The 26,469-nt window shown below is 35.1% G+C and overlaps 1 protein-coding gene across 1 annotated transcript in view; it reads right to left on the reverse strand.

Moving 5' to 3' along the window:
- The window catches only part of GLRA2 (glycine receptor alpha 2), a 232,275-nt gene that overhangs the window by 201,067 nt on the left and 4,739 nt on the right, over positions 1–26,469 (reverse strand). The window contains exon 3 of the mRNA XM_044669267.1: positions 21,171–21,394. Within this exon, the coding sequence (XP_044525202.1) occupies positions 21,171–21,394 (224 nt within the window). The remainder of the gene's footprint in view (positions 1–21,170; positions 21,395–26,469) is intronic.

Consider the following 26,469-nt stretch of genomic DNA (forward strand, 5'->3'; position numbering starts at 1 on the left):
ATCAAAACTGAATATATACTTCCAGGGGAAAGTATGGGCATTCTACAAGATAGAAAATTACCAAGTATTTGCACAGAAAAGACAAGGACTAAATGGAAAGTTAGATATCCAACCACAAAAATCAAGAGAAACATGAAAAAGTAAATAAGAAAGAGAGGGGAAAGAAATAAATCTCTTGTTTTTAAATTTGCTTCTTTGAGGGCTTCAATAAGATCAAATTACTTGTATTCCTATTTGGAGAAATGTTATGTGTAATTTTCAAAAACTATATTCACTATTATAGTAATTAGAAGAATTACTCATAGGGAGAGGTTGGGGTATTAAATGGTCTTAGATGATACGGGGGGGGGGGAATGGGGGGAATATTAAATGGCACCAGGAGAAAATTTTATGAATAAGAAAAATAGGATATTCTATTACACACAAAGAGGGAATGGGAGGGGGAGGGGATGAATACTATTATTAAAAGTAGAGGAAGAGAGCATTAATAGGTAATGTTTAAACCTTACTCTCAGTGGAATTAATCCCAAGTGGGAAGAGTAGCTATATCCATTGGGACATAGAATTCTAACCCTACTAAGAAAGTTAGAAGGGATAAACCAAGGGGTGCAGGGGAGTGGGGGAGGTCAAAAAAAGGAGGGGAGGAGAAGGTAGAGGGAATTCTTTAGGCCTTAAAAAATAAAAAGAGGGGAGCAAAAAGGGAGGGGGTAGAAAGGGAAGTAAACTAAGGGAGGGGTTAAGGGGGATTGTCTTAAAACAAACCACTGGTTTAAAAGGGAATAGTGTAAGAAGTGGCAGAACTAGGAGAGGATATCAAAATTTTAGGGAAAACGCAGCTGATAATTATAACTCTGAACGTGAATGTGATGAACTCAACCATAAAACAGAAGCAGATAACAGAGTGGATTAGAAACCAAAATCCTCCCATATGTTGTCTACAAGAAACACATAGGAGGTGGGTGAACATACACAGGTTTAAGGTCAAGGGATGGAGCAAAATCTACTGGGCTTCAACTGAGAAAAAGAAGGGAGGAGTAGCCATTTTGATATATGACAAAGCCACAGTAAAAATAAATCTGATTAGAAGAGATAGGGAAGGTAACTACAACCTGAGAAAAGGCAGTAGAGATAATGAGGAAATAACAGTACTCAACATGTATGCACCTAATGGTATAGCATCCAAATTTCTAAAGGAGAAACTGGCAGAGCTTAAGGAGGAAATAGACAGCAAAAATATTCTAGTGGGAGACTTCAACCTCAAACTATCAGATCTAGATAAATCGAACCAAAAATAAATAAGAAAGAGGTAACAGAGGTGAATTAAATCCTAGAAAAATTAGAGTTAATAGATATGTGGAGGAAAATAAATAGGGACAAAAAGGAATACACCTTCTTTTCAGCTGCACTTGGTACATTCACAAATATTGACCATGTACTAGGGAATAGAAACATGGCAAACAAATGCAAAAGAGCAGAAATAATAAATGTAACATTTTCAGATCATAATGCAATAAAAATAATAATTAGTAAGGGCACATGGAAAAGCAAATCAAAAATTATTTGGAAATTAAATAATATGATTCTCCAAAATCAGTTAGTTAAAGAACAAATCATAGAAACAATTAATAATTTCATTGAAGAGAATGACAATGATGAGATATCTTACCAAAATCTGTGGGATACAGCTAAAGCATTACTCAGGGGCAAATTTATATCCTTGAGTGCATATATTAACAAATTGGAGAGGGCAAAGATCAATGAACTGGGCATGCAAATAAAAAAAACTAGAAGGGAACAAATTAAAAATCCCCAGTTAAAAACCAAATTAGAGATTATAAAAATTAAAGGAGAAATCAATAAAATTGAAAGTAAAAGAACTATTGAATTAATAAAGATTAGAAGCTGGTACTTTGAAAAAACAAATCAAATTGGCAAATTACAGGTCAATATAATTTAAAAAAGGGAAGAAGAAAACCAAATTATATCAAAGATGAAAAGAGAGATCTAAGGAAGAGGAAATCAAAGCAATTATTAAAAACTATTTTGCCCAATTATATGGCAATAAATATTGCAATCTAGGTGATTTGGATGAATATTTATGAAAATATAAATTTCCCAGATTAACAGTTGAAGAAATAGAATACTTAAATAATCCCATATCAAAAAAAATGAACAAGCCATCAAAGAACTCCCTAAGAAAAAAATCCCCAGGACCAGATGGATTCACAAGTGAATTCTATCAAATCTTCAAAGAGCAACTAATCCCAATACTATACAAACTATTTGATATAATAAGTAAAGAAAGGGTTCTACCAGACTGCTTTTATGACACAAATATGGTACTGATAACAAAGCCAGGTAGATCAAAAACAGAGAAAGAAAACTACAGACCAATCTCCTTAATGAACATAGATGCAAAAAAATAGAATACTAGCAAAAAAACTACAGCAAATGATCACTAGGGTTATTCATTATGATCACATGGAATTTATACCAGGAATGGAAGGATGGTTCAATATTAGGAAAACCATTCACACAATTGATCATATCAACAAGGAAACCAACAAAAATCACATGATTATCTCAATAGATGCTGAAAAAGCCTTTGACAAAATACAACACTCATTGCTACTGAAAACACAAGAAAGAAAACTAGCCACATTCAAAGGAAGAACTGTGGGAGGAGAAACACTGAAGAAAAACAACTGCTTGAACACTTGGGCTGATGGGAATATTATTGGGGATGTAGACACTAAATGATAATTCTAGTCCATCTATCAATAATATGGAATTAGGTCTTAATCAATGATACATGTAAAACTCAGTGGAATTGTGTATCAGCTAAGGGGTGTTAGGGGAGTTTGGGGGAGAGGGAAAGAACATGCAACATGTAACTATGGGAAAATATTCAAAAATAAAATTAAAAAAAAATAAAGCTAATCCCTGGGGAAAAAAGAAAAGAAAATTGACTGCCAGAGGTAGTTGTGGAAGAAGAGAATAGTGGTGGATTCTCAGGTATGAGGTACTAATAGAGCCAATAATTTTCCTAGCTTTTCAAAGTCTTGACCTTTGTTTTAAATTTAAGTGCCAATAGCCTGAGCCCCCATTCTCACTCCTATCCACTTGAAAGTATGTTGACCTGATGAAGGACATGACATACTGTGTCTTTAAATTTTTTATTTAAAAAATTTTGTAAAATATTATTACTATTTTATTTATTTATTCATTATTATTTTTTATTTTATTTAGTCATAAAATATATCATTTATTTGTCCAGTTGTCATGAAAATAAATATATTTATTATTTATTATTTATTCATTATTCATTATATTTTATTATATATACAATTATATATAATATATAATTCATTTAGTTGTTATTTATCTGAATAGATTTTGTGGCTTTTCCATGTTTATCTGCTATTATTATACTGGTGAGATTTTACTGTTTGCATCAAGCATTATAAAAAGATGGCATTTCAATCTCCCTGGATATTAAATAGAATTAGCTTAAGGACAATTAGGAATTTAAATAAAAATCAAAGTTCTAATAGCATAAAACTACTACTAATCTCCCTTAAACACACACCACCTTATTGAATAGTCTGTTTTATGAAGAGTGAAAATTTTGGTGAACTTTAAGGCAATATTTTGGTCAAATGATGTTTCTTTTTAAAAAATCTCTATAAAAGAATAGAGAATTGAGAGATCTGTGAAACTAAATGGTAACTTTAAAGCATCATTCATATTTGAAGATAATGGACTTTTGCTCACCTCAAACAAATGTGGCTATAAATTCTGTACCTCACTTTATTGTGAAGTATATCACAGTTATCCTTCTATTATTTTACAATTATTTGTTCTCCATTATATTGTCTAGTGACTTTTCCAAGCTCTTTTCTGCCTTAGGCTCCTACCACAACTTTAACAGACAAGAACATAGTTCTCAGTAGGACTGGCTTATGTGTGCATGAAATAGGAAACATATACTATAGATTGCATTAGTATCTGGAAGACCCCACTGGAATACCCAGCCTACTATTCTCATGCCTCCACCTCCTGCCCCCAGGTTTTTCTCCTTTGACTTATTCCTAAAATTCTATTTGAACTTTTCATTCTTCAGTTTTAGCCTTTGATCTTCTTTTTGGCTGTTATCAGTTTTATAACATGGTGAAATGAATTAATAGATCCTTTTGGGAGAAGAGATTTTGAGAGAGGAGAGAAAAGAGATGCTGTGGAGATGTCAGGAGTCTGAGGTGTCTCTCACAAGGGTACTACTTAGTGGGGAAAAAAAAACCTCAGAACACAAGGCTGAAAATTCAAAGACAAACTCACCTGGTATCACATTTTTGGCTAAGGCTTAGAAACACAGGATTGCTCAGCTGCCCCAACTCAATTAAGTTGAGGCAAAAGAACCATACTTTACAGTTGGCCATAAACACTTCTGACATTGGTTCTAATAGATCACTTAGCCGAGTGCAATATCCAGGTGTCAGTGGTCACAAAGGGTAACCACCACTGCTTTGTTTATTAGCTGACCTGTGTCATTTACTCCTTCATTAAATAAGAAGCAAGCACAAACCAATTGCTGAGTATGTGGAGTTATGTTTATCCAGTATTATAAAGGTGTCACAGAAGACATTCATTATGCTTTGCAAATACATGCAAACAGGCTAGGAAAAAGAAAAAAAATGCATTCAATACTATCTGTATTCAGTACCTTGAAAGAACACATTCATATGTTCTTGGCTAAAGTTAATATTAAAATATGGAGGAGACCAAGTTTAGAAACTACCAGATAAATCTTCAAAAGGCAAATTATGTGTAGATTTTCTAACTCTTAACAATGACTAAATTATATGAAGGAAAAGATGTTGCTTTCTATCAAATATCTCTGACAAAGGGCTAATATTTAAGATGTATAGAAAATGAACATAAAAATTTAATACCAAGATTCATTCCTTATTGTATATGGTCAGATAATATAATAATTCTCAAAAAGATTTGCAAACTATTAATGACCATGTAAAAAATGCTCCCCAAAAACTCTAGCAGAAAAAGAAAATCTGAGGTTCTACCTCACACTTGGAAATTGGCAAAGATGACAAAGGTGGAAATAATGTTGGGGTAGCTGCAGAAATAGAGAAACAATGAAACACTAATATGTTGTAAATTAGTCCAAGCATTTTGGAAAGAAATTTGAAGTTTTGCTTAAAAAAGATTATAATCCCTATACATTTTGAATAAAAGACCCTAGTGTAAGGCATATATTCCAAAGGCAATCATAGATAAAAAGAAAGATCCTATAAACACCAGACTATTTATAGAAACAATTTTGGAGGGAGACAAAAAAAAAGAAATTGGGAGAAAATCATTGTCATTAATAGGGGAAAACTAAGCAATCTATGGTAATTGAATGAAATGGAATGGTACTGAGCTGAAAGAAATGATGAATATGAAAAATTCAGAAAAGCGTAAGAAGATTTCTCTGAACTAATACAGGATGAAAGTAAGCAGAAATGTGAAAACAAACGTGATCACTACAATTGGATAGAAGAAAAAACAAATCTGAATAATATGTACTGATCATGAGTTAGTTTAGCCTGGGGAAGAAATGAAAAAAAATCACTTTCCTCCCTTCTTTTCTAATTTAGGGAAATTTTGGTGTGCAACACTGTCAGTCTCAGTTGATATATTGTTTGATTTACTGAACCATTTCTTTTAATAATTTATCTTTTTAAGAAAGAATTATTTTTAGAGGTAGTAAACAGAAGTTTATTAACGTTTGTTAACAGAAACAAACAAATTTTAAAAAAAGGGAAGGAGAGATTTCTAGGTACTAGAAAAAATCTCATGAAATAAAATCATATTTGTCATTTCAATGTCATTTTTATTCTGAGTTGTTCTTAATTGGAGAGAGAACTAGACTCAGTAGCTATGAAGTCCTGACTCAGTCCTGACTCAGACATTTACTTTCTGACCAGAAGTTATCATAGTGTTTGACATATAGGCACTAAATGAACGTTTATTAATTGATTGATTGAAATAATACAAGCAAATCACTTAATCTCACATGACTACTAGCTCTTTATTTGTGAAACAGGAACAATAACACCTGTTATGTCTACCTGTCAGGAATTTTGAAAAGCTCAAATGGGATGACAACTATGAATAATTCTGCAAATCATAAGATATCTAAATGTTAATTTTCATTATTAATATTATTTTATCATTACTATGAAAATAAAGCATTATTTTCATTTCTCAAATGAGAAGGAAAGATGAACTGTCCATTATATAGATGTTCAGTGGTGGAGTTCATAGGTGACTGCTTAGTTCTTCTAACTCCTTTTATTTCATTCATCTTACTATTTAATCTAGGTAATGATATCATTATGTTTAATATGAAGAGCTTACTTTATTGTTTTTTTTCCAAAAAGGAACAGTTTGGTTAACAAAACCTGTTTAGAACTCTCTGCTATAAGACGTTGTAAATAAAAAATACTTATATAATATATATGTATATATATTATATAAGAAGTATATAAAAATTCTAAGCATCATAGGTTATCTTGTCTTGTAGTGGAAGACCACTGTATTTAGAATCAGAAGACCAGAACCTGTACTTGCTTACATACACTTGGTACCTATTTGACTTTGGACAAGTCATTTTCCCTTTCTGAATCTCATTTCTCTCAGAGAGGTTGATTAGATCATCCCAAACTAGATTGTCTCTAAACTCCCTTGAAACTCTAGATCCTAAAGTATTATAACTTAGTGTCAAGTCTTCTGTTCAATGTAGGTTTGATTTCTAATTCATATGGTCATGATGGAGGACACCCAATGAGGAGAATGCTTAGGTTTGTATTTAAGGAAATTGTTTTTCATATTTTTTCAGTGGGGAACCTCTTTTTGAAATTTTTACAAAGAGAGAACTCTGAAATATTCCATGTGTCCCCTAAGGGTCACTCTTAAGGTATGAATGTTTATTGTAGGCTTAAAGGAGACTAAAGAGACTTTGAAGAACAGCAGAAATGGTGAGCCAAATATAAACTCGATTAAACTTTACCATAAATCCCAAACTTTCCTTTGGCTTCTTGACAGAAGGAAAATTCAAGGAAGGAGGATTAATAGAACAGAACTGTCAGTTTGCTTGTTGGTTTGGTTTGTTCCAGCTTCTGAATGCAGCCGATTATTTTCCAGGCCAAACATTTTTTGTATGATTGTATAAAAGCATTTGTGTGAGCTCTCATCTGTGAACATGTTCTGGAGGCTATATTTGTGTCTGTGTTTTGTCTCCAGGGATTCTCTCATAGATTACTGTGATACTTACTAAAGATCTACTGTGGAACTGGGAGATTCCTCCTTTGAGTTTGTAGCCCAGGTAGTCAGTATCTTTCTGAACCGTCAAGGATATATACTTATATAACTGATAGCAAATCACCTCAAATCCGTGCCACAAATATATGCCCTATTGTCCAAAATTTGGACATCCAGTCTAGGGTGAAAGGATCAGAGATCCAAGATCAGGATGTGATTTTTTTTTAACCTCGGAGCTCCCCCATTAGAATATCAAACACCAAGACGACAAGAAGACAAGGGAAGGCTTAAATCTCCTTGAGTTTTGATGCTTTCTGTTTGGAAAAGGGGAGAGAGTTCTGGTGGATTTAGAGATGTCAGATGTAAAAGCCACATAAGGTAAATGTCCCAGACAGGAAAGGCATTTACAGAGGCTACCCTACTACCTCTCAGCCCAGTCTAAACATTAGGCTCAAATGAATGTTAATGGAGTGGAAAGGTACTTTAAAAGAATTTAAAACACATTTTCCCTATTACACACAGCTTGGCAAAAATTGGGATAGTGGTCACTCCAGTGGCATTCTCATGAGGACAGCAGCCAACACCTTAGGGCTTCTTTTCTTTCTCTTTCTTTGTTTGGCCTAATTATGCATACACTGCACAGTGAAAAGCCTTACACTGAGGAACTCCATAGAAGTTAGGACAACACACTGAGGATGCAATATGGGAATACACGTTTTGCCTCTACACAATCTACCCCCTTTCAGCCATACCTTCTACTAATTTATTATCCTCCCCCATTTCTCTTTTAAAACCTCTCACTGATACTCTCCAGTCTGCTTCTGTCAGCTTCTCCCTCCCTTTTTCACTCTCCCCCATGGGGAGAATTGGACTCCTTATATCTCTATGGTTACATGGCTTTTCCTGGGAGTTCTAAACCTCAGTATTTATTTAAATGATGGCATTTATGCTATAGTCATTAAATTAGCAGGGTTGTACACTCCAAATTGCTTCATTAAGTCAAGTCATAAAAATAATGAGGGTTTGGATACAGCTTTGGAAAAGGAGAATGCAATTTTTCCTGGATTGCAGGATATCAAGCAAACATTGCCTAAATATACTCAGAAGGAAAAGAATTTGCAATTTCTAATATTTGGCTTCCATTAGTAAGTTCTGTTCCATCCCATGTGTAGAAGCAGGAGTCGTATAACCAAAGCACAATGACAGATTACATTTGAGCCACACAAATTCTCTTTGGGCTTGTTTTCATTTATAGCATCTAAGAAATGAGTTTCCTCTCCCATTTTCTATGACAATCGGGCAGTCAACAAACATTTATTAAGCACTTCTTTTATTCCAGGCACAAGGAGAATATGAAGAAAGAGAAAACCAATTAGTCTCAGTCCTCCAGGAGGTCATATTCTGAAGGAGGAATCAATATATAAAAATTAGTTATGTATAAGATTTATACAGAACAGGTGAAAGGTAAATTTTTGAAGGGAAAGCAATAATATTTAAGGAGACAGAAAAATAACTTTTATAGAGGGTGGAGCTTAAAATGAAGCTTGATGAAGATTAAGGATTCTAAAGAAATGGAAATGAGAAGGGAGAGCATTTTAATCATGGGGAACAGCCATGGGGTAAAGGAACCAAGATGGCAGACATGAGTGAAGAATAACAAGTAGGTCAGTGTAACTGACAGTAGACTGCTTAGAGAGGAATAAAATGTAAAAAGAATGTAAAAAGAGGGCCAGCTTTTAAAGAGCTTTAAAAGTCAAATAAAGGACTTTCTATTTGATTCAAGAAGTAATAGGGAACCACTGGAATTTATGTGTCATTTGGGCAGACTTCTTTAGGAAAATCTCTTTAGCAGCTGAGTAGAGAATAGAATGGATTGGAATATGAAAAACATGAAACAAAGAGGCCAGTTAGAAGGCTATTAAAACATTCTAGAGGAAAGATGATAAAGACCTAAAGTAAGGTGATGACTATGTGGGCTAGACTATAACAGATATCTTGTGAAGATACTAGTGACCAGATTCGGTACTAAATTGACTATGAGTGATGGAAGATAGTAAAGTGTTAAGGACAGAACTGTGGTAGTGTCTTTGATAAAAAAAAAATAGAAATGTTTTGAAGAGGGGAGGCTTTGAAAGGAAAGATAATGACTTTTATTTTGGTCACATCTATAAAGTGAAACTTAACATCATGGAATAAGTCATGGGGAATAAGGCCAACAAAAGTTAAATGTCTTGTGCAAAGTCTGTGGTTTTTGTAGGTAAGGCTAATTGCAAGTATGGACAAGATAAGTATTAACCTACATGGAGTTTATATTTCCTCTACCTCCTACCTCCAAATGAGGCATTCCTTTATGTTAAGGCATTGCCATGATCAAGACCTCTCCTTAAGAATGCAATGCCCTTTGACAAACATTTTAGTCTGATTCAGCTTGATGAACTAATTCATTTAGATTAGAAACTCAATTAACTCCCAAACCCTGGCAAAATGAGATGTATGGGATGGATAAGGAGAGTTTAAGGTAAAAAATTTCAGAGACACCTTAGGAAGATGGGATAACGCTCATGAAAAAGAACAAGTTTCTTGTTGTTGGAGGGGCCATGAACAAGGGAAAACTGATCACCTGAAAGGGTTATGAAAAAGTGGAGAGAGACCAGAGGCATTGTGCTACAGAGGTAAAATCTCTGGGTCATGATTCAAAGGATCTGTTTTTTAATCCTTTTACTTATTATTTGTATTTCCTGTGAATCAATTTTTCTGGACCTCAATTTCTTAATTTTTAAACTGACGGAATTTGACTAAATGACTTGTACTATTTGGCACTAAAATGAACCTTAAAGATCATCTTATCTTTATTTATGAAGAAACTGAGGTCAACAAAAGTTAAATGTCTTGTGCAAATATCATTCATCAAGCAAGCAGCAGAGTTGGAAATTGAATACAGATGCTGATTCAAAATACTGTACCCTTTCCTGTAAAACCCAGCACCTTCCATCTGTAGAGTCTGTGAATATTAACCACTTCATCATTTTGACTATAAATGATACAAATGGAATACCAGTTAAATACAAATAAAAAGTAAGATGGGTTTTTAGCAAATGGATGTATTTGTGTTTATATGTATGTATCTAAGTATCTATGTATGTATCTATGTATCTATTTGCCTGCTTATTACATGTAATACCATATAGATATATATACACACATATACATAAATATATATGTATAGATAAGTTATCCCAGGGCTTAGATTTTTTTCTTTCTCTTTCTTTGATTGACCTAATTATGTATGTGTGTTATGTGTAGTGAAAAGCCCCTTCCAGAGGAACTCTATACAATTTGGGATTACACTCAGAGGATCTATTATGGGTGTATACATTTTTCCTCCTCAATATACCTCCTCTCAGCCACACTTTCTACTTACTCATACCTCCCCCCTATTCTCTTTAAAACTCATCACTGATATTCTCTGCCAACTTCTTCCCTTTTCACACTCTCCCTCATGGGGAAAACTGAACTCCTTATATCTCTACGGTTATTTGGATTTTCCTGGGAGTTCTTCATATATATTATATAATGTGTGTATGTGTATGAGAGAAGAGGGGAGAGAGAGAGAGAGAGAGAGAGAGAGAGATGGGGAGGGAAAGAGTTGGTGGGAATGAAAGCTAAAAACGAATTCTTACATCCTATTAAACAATAGGACCAACTGTCTTCAGATTCTTTTAGGGACAGAATAAAAGAAAACAGTTTGAAGCTGCAGCAAGGAAGCATTTAGGTTATGATGTATTCTCTGAGAGTGTCAGAGTAGCTTACACAATTACTATTTGGAATGGTCAAGAAAGGATATGGAATCTCCTATTCTGGAGGGCTTTGAAACAGAAGGGATTCTCAGTTGGCCGGAACACTTTAAATATGGTACTGCCTGAAGGAAGAGGGATAAACTTGGAGGCTAATAATGAGGGTTTGGATACAGCTTTGGAAAAGCAGACTGTGATTGTATTCTCAGTCCCTTCCAGCCATTTGATTTTTATAATAGCAAAATTAGCCTAAAAACAAATTTGCTTTATCAGCTTAAAACTGTCTAATAATCTTCCCTATTTCTTCTTCTAAGTTTAAAGTCTTTTTCAGTATTTGAAACACTTTAAAACACATTTGCTTCTCTCCTTCCTTTGACCTGTTTCCACACATTTTCCTTCTCCGAATGATCCTTTTTTAATGATGAGCCAATACCAGTCATTTATTTATTTAATTTTGTTTTTTAAATAACCCTTACCTTGTATCTTAGAATCAAAACAGTATATCGGTTCTAAGGCAGAAGAAAGATAAGGGCTAGGCAATGGGGGTTAAGTGACTTGCACAGGGTCACACAGCTAGGAAGTGTCTGAAGCCATATTTGAACCCAGAACCTCCCATCTCTAGGGCTGGCTCTCAATTGACTAAGCCACCTAGCTGTCCCCCATACCAGTTTTTTTAGAGAAAAAAGTGTCTCTAGAAACATACTTTGCCTTGTTTTTGAAATTACTATTTGGATAAATGGGGAAATAGTGTGGTATTGAAAGAACACTGAACTAAGAGATGGAAGTGTGGGTTTCAAGGCCTAAATCTCCCACTGATTATATGTGGGTCTGGTCAGTTCTGGTCATTTCTTTTTACTCCTCTAGTACTCATTTTCCTCATCTATAAAATAAGAAGGATGACTTCATTAATTTCTAAGGTCTCTCTGAGGTCCTAGCAGCTGATGAGTTCACAAAATTTAGAATTCTGACTGAATATTTCCACCTTCCTTGGAGAAAAGAAAAAAAAATAGGATAAAGGGAGGTTAGGGGCCCACAGGACCAAGATGATGAGAAAGGAAATGATTTCTCAGAGTCCCTAGTTATTCCTTTTTGCTTTTCTTGTCTTATCTCACCATGTCTATTTCTGTAGTTTGAATTTAGAATCTGACTTTGCATCTTTCTTTCAGGGTTGTCCAAAGAACCAAAAAGTAGTTTGTGTCCCAAGAGAGGGAGGGATGAGAAGGTTAGCGGTGACTGTTATTTCTGACTTACAAATAAAGAACCAGAACTCCAACATTCTGTGTTCCATCCAATATCACTTGCAAGCACTGAATTCGAATTTGAACTCAAAAGCACTGACTCTTCCTCATCCAGTCCTCATCATCATGGTGATCTTCTGATTAATTTTTACCAACTTTACATTTGTGTTTATTCTCATGAGGATTATCAGACATATGGACTATCAGGTATGATGACTATCAGATTCTCCAAGACATGGTCTTTAATCTTTTGCAAAGTAGTAGTCTCTACTTCAAAGCACTAGGAGTTCATGACTTCCCTTAGCCATTGTTGGACAACTTGGTCTCTGCTTTTGAAGGAGTGAGCCTTTGTTCCCAAAATCATGTTCTCAAATTCAGTGCCATGGTTTCTGTGGTCAAGTAAATAATAGTTCATAGTCATATTGTACTTGATTGTTTATAAACTAATACCTATGATAAAATTGAGACTTCAACAAAGTGAAGCTGAAATTCATGTGTCTAATAAGTTGGGGATCGAAAGGAGAGGATGGCAAGAAGTTTTGAATCTAAGCCTTCTGAAATCCAGTGCTCAATTTACCATTTCAAGATTGTTGAAAATATATTTTCCTGAACTAAAGAGAACAGGACATTAGCATTTTTCTACACTTCTTTCCCTCCAAATTTCCTATCTTCCAAGATTCATATTGAATATATGTCTTTTCATCCTCTGTGCCCCTTCTTATCTGTCTTTCCTTTCATTGGCTTCTATCTACGTCTTTTGATTTTATGATATTTTGCTTATATAAAGGCACAATTAAGGCATATTTCTTAATTTGTGTGTGTGTGTGTGTGTGTGTGTGTGTGTGTGTTTTGTGGATTTTGGTTGGGGGAATTGCTGGAGGCTAAATGACAGTGCCAATAAAATAAATATTCAGGAGAATGAGCATGAGCACACTAGAGGAGTTGCTCTAAAGGCAGTAAATAGGATGAGAAAAAAGCTGAGAAGCAGATTTGGTTCTTCACCCTAGCTATTACCCCTTCACTATAGGACAGCATTATGGAGGGGGAAGGCAGAAGAAATTCTCATAAATCCTGTCTTTTTTATGTGTATCTGGGAAAGATGATTCCTTGGGAACACAAAATGATATGCTTGAATCTCACCAGAAAGTACTTCCTGCTCAAAGCAAATGAGATCTCATAGTATTTGTGATTTGATAGCATTTCTTGTGTGCATTTTCTCTCCTTTATAAGAATAGACAAGGCTAGGACAGGAAATATGACCTTGATTAAGATTCTAGGATGTGGTCCCTTATCTATCTATCTGTCTGTTCTCTCTCTGGTTCTTTGAGCCTCTGATTGTCTCTATCTTTGTCTCTGTCTCTGTGATCTCTTTCTTTGGGTCTCTTTCTCTCTTTTTTTCTAGCTTCATACATTTTTATTCCTGTTTTCTGGTTTTTTTCAGTTTTGTCTCTGTATCCCTGTTTCTCTAAAAACATATAGAACTAGAGTTTTTTTTTTTGTATTTTTTTCTCTCCACGATCTGTTTTTCTGTCTTATTTTGTCTGTTTCCCTCTCTCTGTCTCTCTCTTTCTCTGTCTCTATCTCTGTCTTTCTGTCTCTCTTTCTCTCTCTCTGTCTGTTTCTCTATTAAAACCTTGAGTTCAGATGTGGAATAGTACTAGTATTCTGTGCTCACACAAAACTAATAAGCCCACAAAACATGACTTGCATTTGCTGAACTATAAATGTCATTTCTTTGGAATCAGAAAAATAATAATATTTTTCAATGAACATTTGTTATGGAACAAATATGTATGGATCATTGTACCAAAACATTCTGCTCAATCCTACAACTAGAGATGATGAATGATGTAGTCTCTGTCCTTAAGGAGTTTACAGTCTAATAGGGAGGGCACAACATGAGACTGAATAGGTAAAATACATTGTATGTAATAAATAGGAGGCAAATTATTCTACTGGGAAGTCTTAACCTGGAGTCTCTGAATTTATCTTATTTTAATATTTTCATAACTGTATTTCAATATAATTAGTTGCCTTTGTAGTGGCATATACTTCATTTTATGCATTTAAAATATTTTTTTCTTTTTTTTTTTCTGAGAAGAGATTTACAGGCTTCACCAGGCTGCCAAAGGAGACCATGACACCCAAAACATTAAGAATTCCTGTGTCTAGGCAAGTTTGAGGATAAGGAAATAACTTTCAGCTGGTAGAAGATACTTTAGGGAGCAGGAGAAGCTTCAAGAAACAAGAGAAGTATTTTTTTCCAAGGACAATAGGAAAATACCAAAAGTTCTTAAATAAGGAACAAAGTGATCAGACCTATGCCTAAGAAAGATTCTCTTATCATCGTTATAAAGGATCTGGATGGCTAGTGTAGACTAAAGCGGGGGAGACAATTATTACAGTAGTCCTGGCCAGGGTGATGAAGACTATATGATGGGAAAGAAGGGAACAGATGTTAGAGAGATAGTGAAAGCCGAACTGATAACTCATTGAATGGATGAGAGAGATACTGAAAGGGAAAGAGTGAATGAAGACTCAGTTTTCAAGTCTAATTGAATTGTAAGATTTAAGGGTGTTCCATAGGGGAATTTGAAAGAGAGGTTTACTTTAGGTATTTTAGAGCATACAGTGAATTCTGTTTTGGACAACTTGAGTTTGAAGTGCTGATGGGATAAGTAAGAAATGCCCAGCAGCCATTTGGAGATATGGGACTGACAAATACAACACAATTAACTCACATAATACTTGGGTTATGAAGAAATGTTGTGAGATTATTTAGCTATAGCAATTCAAGTTGAATTTTTGAATTAGACCAAATTTACTCAGCCTTTCTTTTCTATTGCTCTAGTCCATCTCTCTACCCCCACTCCATAACACAACTATTTAACTGGAAATTTGGTTCTTTCCCTCTCAGAGACCCAATCAAAATTTGAACCCACAAAAAAACCCAATCCGGAGAAACTCTGATATCTGGTCACTTATATCTTAGGAAAGGTAAATGCATTTTAAATTTCTTTATCTCTAGTTGAGTAAAAAAGATTTAATCATACTTAAATTCAATCATTCTTAAGTAAGTGAAGAAAAGCCCTTCCCTGTACCCATGAAACCACACCTCCAATTGTAAGTTTAAGGTCACTTCTACAGCTTTATTTAAATAACACTTATTGCACTTTAGTCTCTAATAAGACAGTTTTTTGTCACTTAGATGGGAATGTGACATCTTCATATTCAGACATGGATCTATTTCTTCTTTCTCTATTTTCCACTCCCATAATTCCATCACTCAATGTATGAGACCATTTAAAATAGCTCCAAGCAAATAATTAGACTCCCCACAGCTAGGCTCTACCATGATATTCCATTTTCTTTAAATTTCCATAAAAATAGCCCTTGCACACAAGTGAAATAGAAATGGTTTATTCTAAGGTACATCGTCCAACAACCACTGGCATTTTTCCCTCTTCATTTCACAGAAGGACCACTACAAAGGAAGAGAATTGTTCTGCCTGCCACAGAACAAAGCCCCTCTCATCAGAAACAATCTCTATGCCATTTCAAAGTCTGTGTGAGGAGTAACTAGAAAGGACTCCTCACACGATTAGCTCAATATCAATGTTGTTGGAACCTTACCTCTCTGAGCTCTGCCAGGATGGAAATGCCTTCCTCTAACATAGAAAATCCTGATGCATTTTAGTAATGGGTCATGCCAGGTATTCACAAGCCTGAATGTCACATGAGCACTCGAGGCCTATTTGGAGCATCTCATACCCATGTGTTGCTTTTTATAACTCCCCATTGTGAGGTTCTGCATATGTCCCATTTGATCAGGTCATAGCAAGTTATGTCGTGTCCAACACTGCATATTATATGAAGACAGCCTAAGCTAACCCAGCATGATGCAGACTTAACAAAATAATCCTCTCCTGCTCTAAGAGCAAGCAGTAGCTACTTGTTAAACAGAAAATGGGGGCAATTAGGTAGCACAGTGGAGAAAGTGCCAGGCTGAAGTCACAAGGACTAGGGTTCAAATCTGGCCTCATACACTTTCTAGTGTGACCCTGGGCAAGTCACTTAACCCTGATTGCCCATCCCTTACTGTTCTGCCTTAGAATTGATAGACAAAAGGAAAGGGTTCAAAACAGACTAAAAAACAACTAATGAAACAACTATCAAAAAATGGACTCTTGATTCCAGGATAATATTTTATTTTTTAACTAATAGGAATCTAAATAACTAAGAAGTGTAATATAGGAATAATACCGCCATAGAAGAGAATATATAGTCAAGATCCAAAGTAGAATGTTATCCACCTCCAGAGAAAGAACCATTGGGAGTAGGAATGCAGATGAAAGCATACAATTTTTCACTTCTTGTTTTTTTTAAATTATCCGCTTACAAAAATGAACAATATGGAAATATGTTTTCTGTGATAATACATGTATAATCTAGAAAAAAAATTAAAGAACTAAAGTAGACATCCATCATTTCAAAAGTGGGATTGACAAGTTGATATAAGGCTGTATTGTTTGTAAAAGGACTATTTGTAATTAAGAATGATGTTTGACTTTTATAACTGATAAAACTCTTTTGTAAAGATAATAAAAATTCCTGGGCAAGTCATTTAACCCCCATTGCCTAGCCCTTTACGCTCTTCTGCCTTAGAATCAGTACACAGTATTGATTCAAAGATGAAAGGTAAGGGTTTAAAAAGAAAAAAATAAAGAATAATAATTATATAACAATAGTGGCTAACACATAGTGTCAGGCACTGTGCTAAGGTCTTTCTAATTATTATCTCGTGTAATCATAATAATTTACAAGGTAGCTGTTATTATTATCTACATTTTATAGATGAGGAAACTGAGGCAAACTAAGCTTAAGTGGCTTTCCCACAGTCATAAAGCTAATAAGTATCTGAGGCAGGATGTGAATTCAGGGTTTTCTAAGACTTTGGGACCAGGACTATGTACTGTGGCACCTAAACTTGGTAAAGAAAGAGAGAAGAAGAGAAAAGACTTTCACCCTTTAAGTCATAGAAATATTGATTGGGTCAGCACTTTAGGCATTACCTAGACCAGTGATGGGCAAACTTTTTAAAGAGGGGGGCCAAAGGAAAGGAAATGCTCATCTGTCAGTCTGTTTTCTAAGGCAACTCTTTCAAAGTTTCATTGTATTGTATCCTACTCAATGTATTCATCAGATTAGGAATAATGTTGTGCAGCCGGTCGGTTAGAACATTTCAGGGGGCTGTATCTGGCCCGCAGCCTGTAGTTTGCCCATCACTGACCTAGACCAAACCCTAAATTTCACAGATAAGGAACCTGAAGCTTGTCCAGGGTCACACAGTTAATTGAAGAGACAGGACAAGAATAAAAATATCCTGACTGGCACTTCAGTGAGCTAGCCTTCATATTAAGCAGTTATTTTGTGTTTAAGGATTTGTGATTTCTTCTTCTACCTACTTATTCTTTGCTTGTCTATATAGCCTCACCTGGACAAAAGAAATTATGCCCTGGAGGCATTAAACCTTTTATAATGGGAACTTCAACCCCAAGGCCTTGCCAATCAATGATTAATTATTCTTTTGGCTGAGCCTCAAATTTTGGAAAAAATCCATTCCATATTCTCTAGCCATCTCCTTCACAGTTTTACTAATCACCTTGCCACAGAGCAAGTACTTTCTTCTTTCCTATGTAAAATTAGAATCTATTACCTTAAAAACTACAATTCCCAGCACCCCACTCTCCTTATCTTACGTGCTGACAATAGGGAGGATATAAATTTGGTGTAGCCCAGTCTCTCACTCTCTTGTCTTCCTGTTGGGGCTTTGATGAAGCAGGCTTTTTAAACAGGCAAGGAGGACTTAGTCACGAGGTCTTAATTTTGTTAAATAATTAGGTGAAGTTTTTTTACTTCTATTTCCTTTTTATTCCTTCTACTTCAAATGATGATTAATAAACATTATAAAATTAATACTTGGAGTTTCTGGATATTAATGTAAGTCCTACCTACTCCTTCTTCAGTTTTGAAAGCCATAGTCAAATCAACTCTGACATTGTTCCTGGATGAAGTATCTACTTTTCCATGGCCCTATTCACTATCCATGAAATTTTCAAAATGCCCTTTGCTGTCCATCACTTCCGTATGTATGTTGTCTCATCTTGGAATAAGCTCCTTAAGGGAAGGGATATTAATTGCTTTGTGTTTGTATTCCTAGGACTTAGAAGCTAGATAATGCAATGGACCTAAACTCAGAAAGTCCTGAATATAAAATCAGCCTCAGACATTTAATAGCTGTATAACTTTTGACAAGTCACTTTACCTCTGTTGACTTCAGTTTTATCATCTGTAAAATGGAAATAATAATAGCACCAACCTTCCAGAGGTGTGAAGATATATGAGATGCTATTAATACCATATGTAGGAAAAGGAGTAGTGGTGGGGAGGATTTCTTTAGTGCCTACCATGTATCATGAACTGAACTGAGTCCTACATAAATATTATCTCATTTGGTCCTCATGAAAATCCTGGTTGTTGCTCTTTTTATCTCCATTTTGCCATTGGAGAAACTGAGTCAGGTAAAGATTAAGTAACTTCTCACTATCATACAACTAGTAAGTATCTGAGGCTGATACAGAATGCACTTCTTCCTGATTCCAGACACATGTTCACTTTGATAACTAGCTGCCTTTACAATTAAAGTTCTAGGTGGTAGTAGTAGTAGTAGTAGTAGTAGTAGTAGTCGTCGTAGTAGTAGTAGTAGTATAGTGCTTGGTATATAGTAAGCATTGAAGTTTGTTTTTTTTTTTATTCAGTCAATCTTACTGGAGAACTATATCTATGAACATTTGAAATTAAATACTTTTAAATTCTAGGAGATCTATAGAGGTTAAATAATTTGTTAAAGGTAGGATTTGGGCTTTTTCTCCAATATTCATAATACCTCTACATATAAACTTTGAATAAAAAATATAGCAGCCATTAATAGATTAATAGATGAACTGAATAAATCTGACCATTTACAGTAAGAGTTCATTTTGGAGGTGGCATGAATTAGTTGAAAGATCACTCGGGAGTTAGAAGATGCTAGTAGTTCTTAATCTGCTACTAGCTTTACAGTGTGACCCAGTATGAGCCATTACAACTTTCTGGACTTGAATTTGTCTATTTATCATTAAATTGTCAGGAACTCGAGGACATGGATTATCTTTTGTTTCTTTTTGGAGCTCCAGCATAGTGCCTGACATATGTTTAATAAATATTTACATAAGGAAGATTGAACTTCATGATCAAGAAGTAGTATGTTACAATAGAAAGAACATCAACTTTGGATACAAAGGATGCGGTTTCAAATCCTACCTTAGACCATGGGTAACCTGTCCCCTTGGTTTATTCATCTTAAAAGGAGTATGTTAGACAGGGTAGCCTTTGAAATCCTTTCTAGCTTCTGTGATCCTATGAATTCCAAAGTCCCTATTAGCATCAATGGTCTATTCTTTCATGAGGACTGAATTGACTTACATTTCTTTCTTTTCTGAATCATCTTCGGAGTGGCCAATAGGAATCAGAGAACTAAAAACTTACTCACAGCGAACGCATTGACAAATCTGAAGCCTGAAGCCAAAATTGGCAATGTAACCAAATCCAAATGACTATAAAACACTAGACCATGACAGTCAACTCAAACATGTTCTGCTCAGCCTTCAGAATGTGTGTTTTACATTCACAATAAAACAAGTTTCTTGTTTCTGGAGTCAATGAATAGATTCAAATAATCTCTATGGTCTCTGCCAACACCATAATTACTCTAAGCCGCCCTTTCTACAGGTAGGACAATAAGCCATATTTTGCATCTGTAATAAAAAGAGAGATTTTTTATTTCTAAATTCCCTGAGGGAATGAACTATATCTCTTATCTACAGCTTTGGTACCTGGCTCTGCTTTGAATTGATGAATGAAAAAAAGCATTTTTTACAATTTACTATGTATGGGCCAAGCTAAAGAGGAGATGAAAATAGGAAAAGCAAAAACAGTATCAACCCTCAAAAAGCTTACAACTTGAAGTCCCAATTAAAATCACATCTTCTATAGGAAGTCTTTTCCAAGCCTTCTTTAAAAAAAAAACCCAAACCCTCACCTTCCATCTTTTTTTTTTTTTTAACCCTTACCTTCTGTCTTAGAATCAATACTGTGTATTGATTGTAGTAAGGGCTAGCTAGACAATGTATGTAAAGTGACTTTCCCAGGGTCACATGGCTAGGAAGTATCCAAGGCCAGATTTAAACCCAGGATTGCCTATCTCTAGACCTGGCTCTCAATCCATTGAGGTACCTTGCTAACCCCTGCAAGCCTTCTTAATTCTAGAGCCTCCCCTCTTATTTACTTCCTATTTATAGCTTGTTTTATATATATTGTCTGTTAACTCCCCCTCTCCACCCCCCCCCCCGTTAGATTGCAAATTCCTTGAGGGAAGGGACTTTAGCTTTTTTGCTTTTTTGTATTCCTAGTGCTCAGCACAGTTACTGACACATAAAATATGCTTAATAAATGTTTACTGACTGACTGACTGACTACACACAAAAGGGAGTGGTGTTTAGGAGGAGACAAATAGCAGGGGCTTCATATTTATTGAATTGTTGGGAAGTATACTTTAGATTCTGTGAGAACATTAGAATATCCCCAGCAATATCCCCATACAGTTCAACAGTCCAATGACCATGACAATCAAATGATATATAACATAATTTTTTCCCCTTTTGGATTCCGACAGTTCAAGACATGAAAGGTAGTTGAGAAAACATCAACGGGGACTTACCTGATGCTGTATAACACTTTGCCATTTTTTGAAATCCGAAGTAGTTTGTTGTCTGTGGTGACATCGTGAAAATTGGCACCCTTCTCATTGGCAAAGAATAAGTCTGGTTTCCAAATGGAGTCCAGCATAGATGGATCTAAATCCAGGGAGTCATCTGGGTATTCACTATAAGCCAGCCGAGAGTCATTCCACTGTTGCCTCAAAAAGATGTTCACTCTGTAGTCCTATAGAAATGCCACAGAGAAAGATGACTAATCCCCCACGCTGACCATGAGGGACTTTCCCATCATTCCCAGGGTTTCTGTTTTGCATTTCAGCAACCCATGCTTGGTTACACATATCAATACCTTTAGTAATTTCAGTTGGAGCACCAAAACAAAACCTCTCTAGCCAGCAATACAACATCCAGTGCATTAAATAACCAGTAGCTTTACTGTACTTTCTATCTTTAAAATTGGCATGCTGAATGGTGTAGACATACCTCCAGGTTAACATTTCTCTGGAAAGAGAAAGCTGCTGCTACCAGCCAATTAAGGCAGGAGACTAAACAAATACAACAAATCAGAATTGGTGTGGTATATGATATATTTCATACCAGAAGATCTGAACCTACTATTTTATTTGTATCAATCAATTCACAGGAATTTGGGTTCCTTAAGGGAACAAACAAAAGGAGAATTCTGGTTAAGGAAACCAAGAGGTCAACAATGTAAAAGCAAAAATCAAACATTTCAAGAAATTTTCAAATTCCAATTAGCCTTACCGAATCTTTTTGCCTTTAGACTTCCTCAATTGCTAGGCTTCTTCAACCCTTTTCTGGTCTACTTGTCTATGAACACCTGTGCATCTGGGTATTTCTTCAGCAGATAGAGTTTTAAAAATAATTAACAGACTACAATGGTTTGAGTAGTTTTTCTGAAAACATCTGGATCCTTTCTATAAAAAATGGATCTGAGCTTACAGATTATTATCTCCATGAATGTTTCTTATTGTTTTGTATGAGTTGGTTTCTTCTATCATGCAGATTTACTGGAGATGTTGCCCTACTGCAGACTAACTTCTCAAAGGCATTTAAGATATGATAATTATTTCCTCATTTGATATTTTAGGCCCTGTGGCAAATTAATCAGGATTGTATCTTGGGTCCAATGCCAGTGCTACTATGACCATTTCAAGCAAGATCTCACTCTGTTTCAATATGTATCTATCATCTTTCCACCTCTCTCTCTCTCTCTCTCTCTCTCTCTCTCTATATATATATATATATATATATATATATATAAAATTTTATCTGTCATCTCTCTACCAATTTCCAATTTATTTTCTCATTTTTTCTTTTCTTTCATAATGATAAAGACACTTAGCTTTATTTTTTTAAAACTCTTACTTTCTATCCTAGTAATAATTCTAAGACTGAAGGGCAAGGGCTACTTGCCCAGAGACACACAGCTAGGAAGTGTCTGATTTCATTCACTTGATTCCATCCACTGAAGAACCTAGCTGACCTACCCAGCTTTCTGGTTACTATTCATTCATATTTAAATTATTTGTATAACAGTGTCTAAATGAGGATAGTCCCCCTCTAACTGAGTCCGACATGAAGACATCCTTAGTACCTTGAGAAACATTAAGCATTAGGAGTGAGAGCTGTAGAAAACCGTTTTTATACTTATTTGATGTCTTTTTTTCCCTCACCTATTTTCTGGCCACTGACCACTGACCTCTGTGACTGATTCAACATGCTAATATTTATAAATGCAACATAATAAATAAATATTAGCAATTTTTATATGCTTTCTTATGTCAAAAATACAGACTGTATTTGAGATGCATATCAACTATTTAACTGATATGGGGTCATTTCAGGGTTTGGTCAATGACTCCTCTTAGGAAGGATGCTGTATGCAGTTCAGAATTAAGAAAAAAAAGTCCAAATATTAGGTCTCTCTAAGAATGGCTAAGGTATAGGGTATGAGTTTGAAGTATCTCAATGAATGTATGGAAGAATGGACTTTTGATTTGGAAAATTAATTGAAATTAAAATTTGTTTGCTATGGCCTGCAAATTAAATCTAGCAGACTAATAACTCTAAACCAAGAGTAAACATTTTCTCACTGAATAACTCCATTGCAAATCATTTTCCAAATCCACAGTAGGGTGCTGTGATTTCATCAAAAGCTCCTTACCTAGTATGCTTTTGATATTATACACAGGAGGAGACAAGTCCTTTTAAATTGCACCCAATTACTACTTTCCAAATCCCACAAGGGGACCAATGGAACTATGTTTTGGTGTTGGGAATATGGGAGAGCACTTTATCTATATCTCATGCAGAGCAAATGGTGTGGCATATTGTTGTGAGACAAGGATGGGAGCATTAGAGAAACAGAGATCAACATAGAAATATCATTCTTCTGTCTCCCATGAGCTTCTGTAGACACATACTGATACACTGTGTAGTCATCCACATCACTGGGAAAAAGTGAGACGGAACAGACAATTTAGAGATCTTTTCAAAGACAAGTTTTCATAGCAGTTGGCATCTGGTTGCAACATTAATCCCAGGGGTGTCTTTTTTTGGGGGGGGAGGGTATTCATCTGGTTTTCAATTTTGAGATTTACATTTAGGAAAATGACTGATTCTCCCAATTTACAATGTGCTTTATAAATTGGAAATTCAAGAGTGCTTCCCAACCACAAGGTTAATACTGACTACAGATTAATTTAAGATATATGAATATACATACACACATATATATGTGTAAAAAATCAAAGAATTTTTCCCAGATTGAGAGTTAGAAAAGTAGATTTTAACAGAATGGATTTGACATAGAAAGTAAGTGAAGTTTAACTTTTCTTGCAGCTAGAGAACACATGCTTTCCTTCTTTGTAAAAATGTTCTTGAATTTTCAATGATGATAAACACTATAACAAAACTGGACTTCTAAGCCAAAGGCATCTCAAAAGTCTCAAGATACTCACATGTTTGTGATGTGTGAATCCCTCTCCAGAGGCAAGGAATTGGATAGATAACCCACTGAAATGTATTACTGCTTTATGAGTCTGTGACTCTAATTTTTCCTGGCAGGTGTAAAATTGTGATATAGCACAGGTATGCTGTAGTATTTCCTCATCTTACATCCCCAAAACGGGAAAATGTTTAAATGGGGTTTACATCTTTCATTGTCTCTATTTTTGCTTCAAGGTTCTAATGAAATATTAATTTGGGAAGTATTGAGTACCATGTTGAAATATATACTATGTTTCCCGTTGAACTGCATTCATTCACTGGGGATAGATTTCATTTTGAACCATGATATATTGTCTCACATTAAACTTTATTTTTCTTTTATTTACTCTCTCTTACTATATCACAATATAAATCAGTTCAAATGAAACAATTGTATTTTTTATTCATTATTTCCCCAAATGTATGTAGTCAGCAACATGGCATAGTAGATTGAGGACTGGCTTTGGAGTCAGGAAGACTTGAATTCTAGACCTGTCTCGAATATATAGTAGCTGCCTGTTGTTAGGCAAGTCACTGATTAATCTCTCAGTGCCCTTAGGTAACTCTGCAAGAGTATGAGTTATTAGGGAAGTTGCCCAATTAGAGCTATGAGGGGAATTGGGGAAGTGTCTACACCAAAAATTACCCCCACAAAAAAAAGTCAGCCTCAGCTATAACAGTGCTGCCGTACCCTAGTGTTAGTTTATAACAGATTTAGCACTTAAAATACATCTAATAATAATGATTAATAGTAATAACTAATATTTATGAAGTGCTTGCTGTGTGCTAGGCACTATGCTAAGCACTTTACAATTATTATTATCTCATTTGATCCTTGCAACAACCATATAAGGCAATTGCTATTTTATATACATTTTATAAATTTATAAATTTTATAAATTGCCATTTTATAAATGAGGAAACTGAGGTAAACAGTGGTTAAGTAACCTGCCCAATGCCACATAACTAGTAATTATTTGAGACTGTATTTGAATTCAGGACTTCCAAATTCAAGGCTTAGAGATCTGTCTATCCCCAAGCCAACTTCTGATATTTCATGAACTATTCAACTTTACAATGATTTTTCCTTTATTCTGAAATCATTCAGGACTTCTTCTAGTTGACTCAACTGCAGATTCATTCCACTGAAATTACATTGTCTGCAAAAATTTCCTTGTAGTTTCTTCCATATATCTTATCTCTCCAACTAGAATGTAAGGTTTCCAGGACAAGAACTGGGTTCATTCTCCTACATTGCCTAGCAGATTGCTAAGTCCCCTATTTAGCTAGAGAACATTTTCCTCATTTCCAGTTTATTAGCCTCTGCTAAGGGGAAATCAGTTTGAATTAGAGGTTGGTAGGAAATTTCTCATGTGGCAAGAATAGTCATTAGCATTCAATTTTAGTTTAAAAATCAAGGTCCACTTATATGCCAGATCATCTTACATGGCACAATGTATAGTATATCCTAATTTCTTACTGGCAAAGTAAAGACATGGAAAATTTAGTTTTCTGCTATCGCTGAAGAATATAATTTCTGCTATGAATATTAGAGAATATATGGGGCTACTTAAGAAATATGTGACAATATATTCATTATAGTACCAAATCCTCTTTGGTACAGAGGGAGGACAACCATCATGTCTTGTCCTGAGTATACTTTGTAGTCAGAGACCAAATTAGCTGCTATCAAATTCCATTTCCCCACTATACCAGAGTATCCAGGAAGACATCCACGTTTTCCTCAGATGGGAAGTGTGGGCAATCTTGAGATTGTTTTATCTACCTACCACCAGAAAACCCATATATGCTGTGAGAGACTTAATCTTACAACTTTTGGAACTCTTACAAAAGGGTCTAATGTCCTGAGAAGTAAAGACATCATTTAGCCTTCTATAGCTTGCCAGCCCTAGTAAAATTTACATTCTACCCTGACCATTTTGTTGGCTTTCACCCTCTTACCCCACTTCCCTTGCCCTGCTACTTTTCCAGCTCTGGAATGATAATTAAATCTATATATGTAAGACATTCTACCAGATGCATAATTGTTCATGGAAGGGTCTTACAACATGAATTTACATAAAGAACACCAAATTTGTCTCAGTAAATTTATTTGCTCTTATCAATCTTGAAAAACAACAACAAAAACTGACCTTTACAAATTAGACATGTTTGTTAATCTTCCAATTATTGACAACCCACTACTTTATCTTCGAGTTTAGAAGTCTAATTTGGGACTGAACAAAAGTTCTTCCCTGGATTGCTACAACTAGTCCTCTAGCTAGATTT

This window comes from Gracilinanus agilis, chromosome 3 (assembly GCF_016433145.1).
Source record: "Gracilinanus agilis isolate LMUSP501 chromosome 3, AgileGrace, whole genome shotgun sequence".
Lineage (NCBI taxonomy): Eukaryota > Metazoa > Chordata > Mammalia > Didelphimorphia > Didelphidae > Gracilinanus > Gracilinanus agilis.